This window comes from Pinus tabuliformis, chromosome 1_1, assembly GCF_031772625.1.
Source record: "Pinus tabuliformis cultivar Carrire ecotype Pingquan chromosome 1_1, CPIR1, whole genome shotgun sequence".
NCBI lineage: Eukaryota > Viridiplantae > Streptophyta > Pinopsida > Pinales > Pinaceae > Pinus > Pinus tabuliformis.
The window spans coordinates 410,324,746-410,336,232 of NC_142297.1; the positions used below are offsets into that span (position 1 = coordinate 410,324,746).

The window sequence follows — 11,487 nt, forward strand, 5'->3', positions numbered from 1 at the left end:
GTACACTGGATAGATGGCTCTAATGACTGAGCTTGTAGTGACTAAGCCATCCTCTTTTGAGGAAACAATTGAGAAATTATTTTGGGTTGATGCAATGGTGGAAGAGTAAAAATCCATCATGAAGAAAAATGTTTGGGAAGTGCTTCCTATACTAGCATATAAATCAATTGTGGGTTCGGGATGGATCTTCAACGTTAAATATGAAATAGACAGAAGCATAGAGAAGTATAAGGCCAGATTTATGGAAAAAGGATTCTCTCAATTTCAGGGAATTTACTATGAGGAAAACTTTGCTCTTGTAGTGAGGTATTCATCCATTAGATGAATTCTTGCACTAGATGTGCAAATGGGGTGGAAAATCTATTAGATGGACATACAAATAATATTTATCAATGGTGTTATTAAGGAGGAGGTTTACATAGAGAAACCAGAAGGTTTTGAGATATTTGATCGAGAGTCTCATGTGTGTAGACTCAAACGAGCATTGTACAATCTCAAACATGCACCTCGTGCTTGGTACACCAAGATCAATAGTTATCTCATTGGTTTGGGCTTCACCAAAGGTGAAGCAGATGTGAACCTCTATCATATCTTGGTAGAAGGTAAATTGCTTATCATTTTTTTATATTTTGATGATTTAATATTGACTAGTGATGAGTAGTTTATCACTTCTTGCAAGGAGGATCTTCCAAGGAATTTGAAATGAAGGACATGGGTCTCATGCACTACTTTATTGGATTGGAAGTATGGAAATTTAATGGTGAAATGTTTGTGCCTCAAGGAAATATGCCACCGAGATACTATATAGATTTTGCATGGAGATTTGTAATCCCATGGAGACACCTCTGGTGACCAATTGGAGGAAGGAGACTGCCACTTCAAGTGAAGAGGTGGATGCTACTATTTCTCAGCAACTAGTGGGTTCACTGATGTATCTTGTGAATGCATGACTAGATATGTGTTATGCAATCAACTAGCTAATCCAATCTATGGTTAGGCCAACCAAATTATATTGGAAGGAAGCTTAAAATATTTTACAGTACCTCATAGGTACTACCTAGTATGGATGATGGTACAGACAGACAAAGTGAGTGAAGTTGTGTGGCTTCATAGATGCAGATTTGGTAGGCTTTCCATCTAACTGGAAGAGTACATTAGGTGGAATTTTTAGTTTTGGATCCACACCAATTTCTTGGTATAGTGGGAAGAAAAGATCTATGGTGCTCATCTTGGTAGAAGCAAATTACATGGCTGCAAGTCAAGAAATATGTGAGGTGATCTGGATGAGAAAGATACTTATGGGACTATTTGGTCATATGATGGATCCAACTATGATCAATTGTGATAATATGAGTTGCATTAAGGTCTCGGAGAATATATCAATTCATGATCTATCCAAGCATATAGATATCTAGTATCATCATTTATGGGACTGTTTGCAGAGGCGGATAATGTTGCTACAATACATTCTGGTAAAGGAACAAGATGCTGACATTTTGACAAAGGCTCTGTTAAGAGGGAATTTTGAGTTCCTTAGGTGTAGGATAGGGGTGGGTTATAATCCATTTCTTCCTGAGAGGGAGTGTTGAGAAGTGCAACAATAAAGTCTCAATTTTACTTTTCCTTGGTCAATTTGAGAAAATTCGAATTTCCACATCAACAAACAACTTGGATGTAGTTAAATTGTGTGACATGGCTCTTGTCACTTGCTTAGCTCAGTAAATTCGTGTTAGAGGGCTTGGATTTCAATTAAGCATGTTTGATTGCTAAATTTTAGTAATTCAGTTCAATTATATCCAGTTGAGTTTAGTTAAACTAGTTCTAATAGTTGGAGGAACTAGTGGAATGATAGTCTAACTCAGTTGTGCAGTGAGACGATAGTCTAACTCAGTGATCATCCACTTAACTCATCAATCAACCTAAAATAATTAGTTCATGCAGAAAATTCAAGTTCCTAGTTGTGGTGGAGATTCCAAGGAAGTGTAAAAAATAGTTGTAAACTAGTTTGAGTGTACAGGTGTTGCATGCAGTAAGATGATCAAACCTTAGGAATTGCATAATAAATTGGAAGAAAGTTCCTAAAAAATATGATTTAATTCTCTAGGATTTGCACAAGGAAATAGGGGCTCAAGGAGAGGAAGAAATTGACTAAGTCTGGGTCAGAGCTTCTCATTGAGCAAAGCGATAGGTTATTCATTTGTAGGTTGAGCTCATGCAGAACTAGTAATTGTAATAAATCTTTATTCATATGATTAATGCAAAGAGGCTTGAGGGTATTTTCCCAGTTGGGTTCCCCTAGAAAAAATATTTTGCATGTGTGTTATTTCTTATTGCATGTATGATATTATTGTTCTAAATTGTGAACTAAATTCTAAAAACTAATAGAGTAGAATTATGTATCTTGACTTTAATTGAAATTTCTTGAGCAATTGCAATTCTATCACCATCTTTCTATAAATAATACTTGGAAACGTGTTGATTGTCCTTATAAAAATGTGAAACCCATCTGATGCAAATGAGTTTATTCAATCAAGTATAAGCCAAATGGATAAATCGATAAATATAAGGCAATACTTTTCGCCTAGGGTTTTGCACAACAAGAAGGAATAGACTATGAGGAAACAATTGTGCCTACAACAAAATGGAACACCATCATAATGGTACTTGCATTATCAACTCAAAAAGGTTGGAAATTACATCATATGGATGTCAAAAGAACCTTTTATAATGGGGACTTGTAGAAATAAGTTTATATGACTCAACCCCCTAGATTTGAGCTCGAAGGACAAGAAAACAAAATTTGCAAATTAATTGAGGTTTTATATGGGTTTGAACAAGATCCATGCGATTGGTATGCAAAAATGGATGAGTACCTTCGCAAGGTTGAATTTAAGCATAGTTAATTAGATGATACCTTATATGTGCATCAACAGGGTAAAGATATGGTAATTCTAGTTAAGTATGTGTATGACTTGATCATTACTGGAAACAACAATGATCATATTATGCATGTAAAGAAGGAATTACAAGTTGGATTTAAGATGACTAAATTGGGACTACATTACTACTAGCTTGGAGTTGAAGTATTCAATATCCAAACAATATTTTCACTAGTCAAAATAAATATGCACCTAAAATACTCAAAAAAGTTGGAATGCAAGATTCCAAGTCCTTTCTCACCTCATTAGAGCACAACTTAGAACTTTAAAAATTTGAAGGGGGGAGTTGGTTAACAATACTAATTATAGACATTTGATTAGTATCTTGATCTATCTGACAACCACTCGTCTATAATTATCTTATATAGTTAGTATTCTCTCGCAACTTATGCATGAACCAAGGGAAAGCCACTGGAATGTAGCAAAAAGGGTTCTTATATACATCCAAGGTATGAAATATTCCCATCTTCTCTACAAAGAAGCTAAAAAATTTGTACTTGTTCGATATTCAAATCCATATTTCATTGTAATTATTGATTATCTGGCATCAACATTAGGTTATTTAATGAAAATGGGGTCAACAACAATTTCTTCAAGTTACAAGAAACAAACCACAGTGGAAAATTCTTCGACATAAGTAGAATATATATCAACATGGGAAGCAACATGTGAAATTGTTTGGTTGCACAGAGTTTAGCAAGATTTAGGAGTTCCTCAAGTAGAAGGCAAACCTATTTTCATTAACAGCCATTTAGCGAGAAAATTTGTAAAAAGTCTAGTTTTACATTCCAAAAAAAAAACACCACCAAAAAAAAAACAAAACAAAAACAAAACAAAAAAACAAAAACAAAACAAAAAACATGTTGACACGAAGTATCATTGAATCGGGACACTCATCTTAAAGGAAATCATTAAACCAATATTTTGTCCTTTAGAATATCAAATCTCATATATTTCCACAAAAATACTTAGCATGATCAAATTTACTATGTTCAAGGAAGAACTTGCGATTTGGTGTAACGTACTTTTGGTTTAGAGGAGAAAATGTTAGATATATGATCCATAGTACATAGTTTAATATTTAATTTTTTATATAGTTTAATATTTTATTATTTAGAGTTAGAGAGTCTTAGAATTTTTATTAATTATAATAGATTTGACATCTAGAAAAGTGTCATTATTTAGGAATCAAATTACGAAATTTGTTAGCAAAATTGTTAGAATCACATTCAATTTAAATGGACATTTATCACATGAAATAAGTGATCCATAACTAAATTATTTTTGCGACATAAGCTTATTCAAAGCTTATTTTTCTCCTCTGGTAAGAGTAATGACTGATTGTTTTAAGCTCTTGCATTGATTATGTAATGTTTTTTCTTAACTAATAAAATTTGTGTAACGAAGGACATTACAATATAGCCTTATTAATATCAAACACAAGCACATGGCCCATACGTCATAGCTTGCTTGTGCATGATATACATATGCTTGTAAAGTAATAAACATTTGAGTTATGGTTATAGTCCCTTATTCGTTTCAAGTTCCAACAAGAAAAACCCCTTTTCCCTCTTCTTTTTAGTCCCTGCCATCTGGCATCCGGCAGGGACTATAGTAACCGTTCGGCGGGGAGATAGCATTAAATCGCGGGGTTTTTTAGTGGTATTATCACTTATATGCTAAAGTTTGCAGCCGATCTTCTGTTGGCCATCTTATTTGGCCTCTTCCCGAGGCGGAAGAGGCCGGACCATATGTTAAACTGATACTTACCCATATTCAAGTCTCCCTGACGGTGTGCGGTTTAGTTTTAATGCTGACATTAATCCCTTAATGTTTAATGTTAAGTGTTCAATTCGTTGTCTGCTAACTTGCTTGTTCTTTCGCTGCTAACGTGCTTGTTCTTTCGCAGGTGTCGGCCGTATGGTCAATGTTTGCATGGCGGGAGGTGTCACTCTGCATGCACAACAGATGCTGATTCCCCGCCCACTTTCCCTTGCTGCATAAGGGAACGCCTGAACCGGATGAGTCGAGCAAAGCAGTCAACCGAGCTCATCGTCTTTTCTGTACTATGCTGCCTTTGGCCCTGCGCCTGGTCTTCCTTCTTTATTGCATTCCGTTGCATGTTAGCTTCTGCTGGGGTTCTGCTGGGGTTTGTTCAACTCGCCATATTCTGTCGCTGCCGGGAGCCACGGAGAGGCTTACGCTTTTCAAAGCTGACATTAATGCACAGGGCAGCTTCGATTCTGCCGTTCATGGCTGTGACTTCGTGGTTCACATGGCCACTCCCACGGATTACACCAAAGATCCAGAGGTAAAGAGGTAAATAATTATTTAGGGTTCCCATTCAACTTTGTGAGTATGGGGTTTTAACTTCTGTTTTTTTTTTCCCTTTTTTGCGCTTCAGACTGGTGTTATCCAAGCCGCGGTGAATGGGAGTCTGGATATTCTGAGCGCTTGCACTTACACCTCGTCCATAACCGCAGCATCTCCCCTGAAAGACAAGGGCGAATACATGGACTTCGTTGATGAATCTTGCTGGACCAATGTTGATCTCATCAGGCGTGAAAAACCCCCTTTCTGGGTAAATGTTCCTTTTCGAAGAGCAATTAGTAGTGGCGTGCTTTTTTTCTTAAATTAGGTTCAGTTAATGGATAGAATAACTCTTTATTCCCATGCTGAGGTCACAAACAATATGAAATACCTGAAATTGTTTATGCTTCTTTCTGTATGTAGGATTAGTGGCAGCATCAATCCAGCTTGATAGAAGGGCGAATGCACCCATTTTCACCTGCCTGGGAAAACAGACAACAAAATCACAGGGTATAAATTTCGAAATTAACGAAATCGTCTGTTACTTACCACTGTTCTTGGTTGATTTCACCATTCTTTTGCATATGCAAAAATATTGGAAAAAAGTGCTTTCTTGCTTGACAGTCTTTCTTCTGTTATTTATATGGTGTAGGTGAGACGGCTTCTCAATATGGGTGCACATGTGAATGTACCTGCATTTGGCCCAAAAGGTCCTGGGGCCACTCTACATCTTGCTGCTGCTGGTGGGCATTTGAAGGTGATGGATGAATTACTTGAAGGTGAGTGCGCCCTACAAAATGAAGTAACAAAATATAATGCTATAGCATAAGCCAAGACAAAACAGAAGCAATCAAATTCCATTACAGTATTTTTTTAACAATGAAAACAATTTAAATGCTGCTAAAAGGATAATTACAGAGAGAAAGAACAGCAGATCAAGGTTTCAGACACCCCGAGCGTCATCGCCATCGCCTTCGCCTGCACCTTCGTTCGGGAGCAGGAACTGGAACAGCCCCAGATTCGAATTCGGCGAACAAAATGCAGTCCTTTATATGAGTCTGCGGCGCCCTCAGAAGACAGTGGCCGTAGCCTCCAAGTCCACCGACCACACCAGTGGAATCTGCCTCGCCGTTTCCCACGCTTGAGGCAATATCAGTGAATCCAGTGCTAGAGAAATACTTACCACCATCAACATCATCGTTTGACGGGTGGAGAGTGGCTTCACGCGTGGAGAGCTACTTCTGAAAGGGCTTCACGCGTGGAGTTTTAATGAGTCATTCGAACGTGCCACATACACCTTTGATTTGGTTCCTAGTCTGTTTCTCGCTTGAGTTCTTAAAAAACATCACTCACGTCGGATAAAAGGGATTTTTCTAGAGTTTTATTGTTGGCATATGATTACATAGGGTGATTCCCGAATGGTCGTGCAAGCCTTGCCAGCGCATTATGTTCAGTGTTTGACTGATTGCTAACTCTTATTATTCAATTTATACTGCAAAGCAATTGCAGGTTTAAGACGCATAGTTGTACTGCAATATAATATATGTAGCGATATCTACTCTTTAATCAAAATTTGAACTTCGGAAAAAATTATTTAGTGTATTTAGTTGTTGCTGTTAATATTGATTACATAAAACTTGATTCCATTGAACCTTCTATTATGGTTTCCGGCTGCCTATAACATAGTACAGTCGTGAGCAGTGAAAATGATTGGGAGTCAAGCATTGTTTTTAGCAGACGGAATGGAGCAGGAATTTGATTAGTTAGTTTAAATCCAGTGTTCTCCCTAAAAGGTTATAAGTATTTCATTTTTCCTGAGATAGCATGGCTACTGTAGTAGGGTTTTGATTAATTTGTTTAATGAATATTTTTTCTTAAGAAAGTTATATTATCTGTAAATTGCAAGCTGCATTTTGCTTCTTTCTCTAACTCTTTGATTCACTAGAAATTCGTCATCATCATTTTTTTTGGCGTCACTCATATACTATTTGATGCCATGCTGTTTCGCAATTTAGTTCTCAACACTTCCGGTATCCAATTCACAAAGTCATAACAACTCCATGTCTTAACTCATCTTCACTTGCAAAGTTATCTTTAACTTTATGACAGATCTTCTTGTCTCATTTCTATTGCTCAACTCCCTGATTTTTCTTCTCATTCTGTTTGAACTGTTTGTGCTTCAGTGTGTCAATAACATTTTCAGCTATTCAATTTACATGGGAACTCTACATCTATCATGTTGCTTTCACATATTTTATAGGCGTACAGCCTTTAATTTTTCCCAGGCGGACTTTAATCCTTTAAATGAAATTTGGTGCGCGTTGCAACCAAATTTACGATTTGGACCCTTTAATTTTGAGTTCCTTTGGATCATATGCCCACCAATGGCCTAAGCTCCATGATCGCTTAGCCTTAGAGAACTACAAATCAAATTTTCTCATTATAGTGAACAAAGTCCACAATCCAGTTATTCGGTCCTTCCAACTCCATATTCGGTAGCGTGCTCTGCGATGTACTCTGCCTCGTATTTCCTTGCATATAGATTAAGTCCCGGAATTCGAGGATCTAGTCCCCACTCCTTCCAACAATGTTACACAACTACTTTTCCAACAATGTTACACAACTACTTTTCCAGTTGGCCGGGTAATGGCTGTGCGGTGAGGTCTGTGCTAACTCTTAATCGAGGATCTAGCGACCCAACCTATTCTTTACCTACCGTCAACTAGCTTAGCCTAACCTTCATATATCTAGATGGTCTTATGCATATGGGCTCCAAAGTATATGTCTAGATGGTCTTATGCATGTGGGCTCCAAAGCATAGCAAAAAGTCAAATCTCGAGAGCCTTTCCAAACTGGCTTCTTGGCATGAATCTCTAGATAAGCTACATCATCTACCTCGTCATTTCCTTACCCGTTATTATGTTTCCCTACTAGTTATTATGTCACATGATGGTCACATCACTTTCACATGTCACTTAAAAAAGGTTCACATAGCCACCCAAAAATGCCATATCCACTTACCACATGTCATGACTATAAAATGCCACATCAGCACCCTACCACATATCTTTATCAACTAAAGCCATGTGTGTTACCACTTCATATAGGTGTTCATTTCTATTTGGTGCTGGGAAATTTAGTATTGAGCTTCATTTGCTAAGTATTACCTATTGCACCTCATGGACCCCTAATGTTTGTATAAGCGCCATTGACTATATATTACAGGCTCAACTCAGCACCCTACCACATATCTTTATCAACTAAAGTCATGTGTGTTACCACTTCATATAGGTGTTCATTTCTATTTGGTGCTGGGAAATTTAGTATTGAGCTTCATTTGCTAAGTATTACCTATTGCACCTCATGGACCCCTAATGTTTGTATAAGCGCCACTGACTATATATTACAGGCTCAACTTCACGCAGGGACTCGTTGCGTCGTAGCTCCCCTTGTTTTATATATAAGCCGATAACCAAAACATATGATGAATTTATAACAATATTATCCATGTGCATGAACTATAGACAAATATGTATATTAATCAAATAATCATTTGTGTTTCTCCATTTAATGCCATATTTATAAACGTGCATACAATACCTAAACCTCATCATGAACAGGAATGCATAAGTGACATGTAAAGAACAACCATGCCATCACATAACTTAATAATTAAATTTTAGCTGATTTTATTTTCTAGGTGACCCCACATACCTATGTTATTTATTATATTTTCACAACAATAGAACCATATTCGCAATACTTTGCAATTTTAAAAAAATCATGGAGGTGCATGGGTTGACACATGGATACTCCACAAGGTAGTCTAATTGTAGTAGACTGTGGCTTAGAATCAATGGTTTTGTAGAATATGCACAATTTCAAAGTATTTTATTTTAAAGAACCTTTAGAGTGTATGCTAGTCTAAAAGGACACTCAAGAAGCAAATGAAAGAAAAAAAGACAGGGGAAAACTCATCCCAGTCAAGTTATAAACAATATATTCTATAATTAGACAATAATTACTACATAGTATAGCTTGGAGAACACATTTAATGATCTTTCACATTTTGTTGTTCAAAATTTGTTATTAGTATTAATAGATCAGTAGTACATTTTTACCGAGTACATGTAGATTAGTTGTACTGGACTAATCTAGACCTTGTCATTAAGAAAAATGAAACTCAAAGAGAGAGGCAAGTGAAATACAAGTCAGATGTGAAATGAAAATCAAAATAAATGCATTGAAAAAAAAGAAATGTAACAAATAAAATATATCTTGAAAAGTTAAACATGAAATATCTTCAATCATTCTTTGGTTACACATAATGATGTAGATGGAAACCGTTCATGGTGTATGAAAACAATATGTTGTCATTATCATTGAGTAAATAACAATCTATCAACATCCCACAACATCACTTTTTGACCAGATTTAAAGGCAAACATCTTTGATTCTTTATCAAAATAAACTTTAATAGTTTCTTTCTTTTGTTTTATATTCTTTGGAGAAAAAACCAATTTCTCTTCTAAGGTCAGCATGGCATGAAAACTTTGAGACACGTCATTGGTGAAATTTGGTTATTATATTTGTAATGTCAATATCAAAGAAGTGATCTTAATCTCGACATGCATAAAAAATTCAAGTCCATATACCAACTAAAATAGAGTTAAACTAATGCTAACTTTAGTGGTTGTACATTATGCCCATAAGGAAAAATTCAACAAAGTGAGTCACTGATGAGGTTTATCATTAATAATTTCTTTAAAATTTTGATCAATTTTTTGTTTGTGGACTCAAACTCTCAATTCCGCTAAGGTTAGTTAGTCGATGAAGTAAAATTCTTATCTCCATATTTGTTACAAAATTGTGTTAGCTTTCTAGATATAAATGATATCCCTTTATATGATATTAATTCAATAGGTAAACCAAATATTGAATATATATTAGATTCTAAAAAATAAATTACCCATCATTATTAGCATGCTTTAGAGGGAGAACTTCTTCCCACTTAGTAAAGTGGTCAATAATGGTCAATATAAATATGGGGGCTACCGAATAACAAGAGTTAATAGGAACAATAAATTCTAATACCCATTTTGAAAAAGTAAAATATGAAACTACTAGCTGCAAAGGCATGGTAGAGAATTTCTCATACCCATGAGACCTTTGGTGTTAATCACAATATTTCATGTACATGTATGAATCTCAGAATAGAGATGGCTAGTAATAACCATGTCTAGTCTTGAATACCATGCACTGGGTGCTTGTTTGAGTCCATATAAAGCCTTTAACAACTTGCACACTTGCTCATGACTTTTTTACAGTTGAAAACCTACAAGATGTTCTATATAGACTTATTCTTCAATATCTCTATTTAGGAAAGTTGATTTCACATCCGTCTAATATACTTTAAAAATTTGGTGCATGAAAACACAAGAAACATACTTATTGCCTCTAATCCTGCTACATGTGTAAAATTCTCTTCAAAATATATTCCCTCTACTTGATAATAACCTTTGCATACCAGTATAGCCTTATTTCTAACAACTCTCTCGTTCACATCCATTTTGTTTTAAAAGACCCATTTAGTTCCAATGATGTTTTTATCTACTAGTCTTGGAACCAATTCCTAAACATGTTTTTCCTCAATTTGATCCAATTCCTCATTGATGGATTTTACCCAATGCTTACCTTGACTTGCTTGAGGAAAATATTTTAGTTCAATCATAGACAATATGATAATATATACTTGAACATAAGTATTCATTAATCACCTTCAAGTTTGAACTTTGGCTTCCTTATTACCAATGATGATTTGAGATTTTAGACTTCTGCGACATGAGTTATGTTGAAATGCCTCCATATCACATAAGGGTTTTTATTTATCGACGTTTCAAAACATCAAATGCAGCTCACCATCAGGATGAAGGTAAGATGAGAATGTTTGATCCATAGAAAACCTAAAAGAATAATGAGAAATGAATCGATAAGGAACCATACACTCTAGAAAAACCCTAATGTATAAATGTATGGTAAAAATATTTGATAGTAAAGGAAATAATATTATTAATATTAAATATTAGTATATCAAATATTATATTATAATCATAGAGTTCATATTATATTATTTTGTGGGAGTTTGACTATGGCGAGGGTTTTTGAGTATGATTTTTGCACCAGTGTCGCTTCCCATCTAAAGCATGATCTAGTTGCCAATGGATAACGTAGCATGGGA

At 35.6% G+C, this 11,487-nt stretch overlaps 1 protein-coding gene across 2 annotated transcripts; it reads left to right on the top strand.

The window, feature by feature from the left end:
- Positions 1 to 4,568: 4,568 nt before the first annotated feature.
- LOC149213430 (putative anthocyanidin reductase) lies at positions 4,569 to 6,093 on the top strand. Of its 2 annotated transcripts, XM_089390757.1 has the most exons (4): positions 4,569 to 4,731; positions 4,849 to 5,250; positions 5,344 to 5,520; positions 5,902 to 6,093. In XM_089390757.1, exons 2-4 carry the CDS (start codon positions 5,008 to 5,010, stop codon positions 6,076 to 6,078), a joined length of 597 nt encoding a protein of 198 aa, XP_089246883.1. In that variant the 5' UTR covers positions 4,569 to 4,731; positions 4,849 to 5,007; the 3' UTR covers positions 6,079 to 6,093. The 2 variants fall into 2 exon arrangements, with proteins under 2 accessions (XP_089246883.1, XP_089246882.1); XM_089390756.1 differs by lacking the exon at positions 4,569 to 4,731 and having other exon boundaries at positions 4,745 to 5,250.
- Positions 6,094 to 11,487: the final 5,394 nt, after the last annotated feature.

What these genes read in the sequence shown, in the direction of transcription:
- LOC149213430 (XM_089390757.1), top strand. Translation starts at nt 5,008, where the DNA reads ATGCTGCCTTTGGCCCTGCGCCTGGTCTTCCTTCTTTATTGCATTCCG. An exon ending in ATTACACCAAAGATCCAGAG is followed by an intron (nt 5,251 to 5,343) that starts GTAAAGAGGTAA and finishes TTTGCGCTTCAG; the next exon opens with ACTGGTGTTATCCAAGCCGC. An exon ending in GTGAAAAACCCCCTTTCTGG is followed by an intron (nt 5,521 to 5,901) that starts GTAAATGTTCCT and finishes TATATGGTGTAG; the next exon opens with GTGAGACGGCTTCTCAATAT.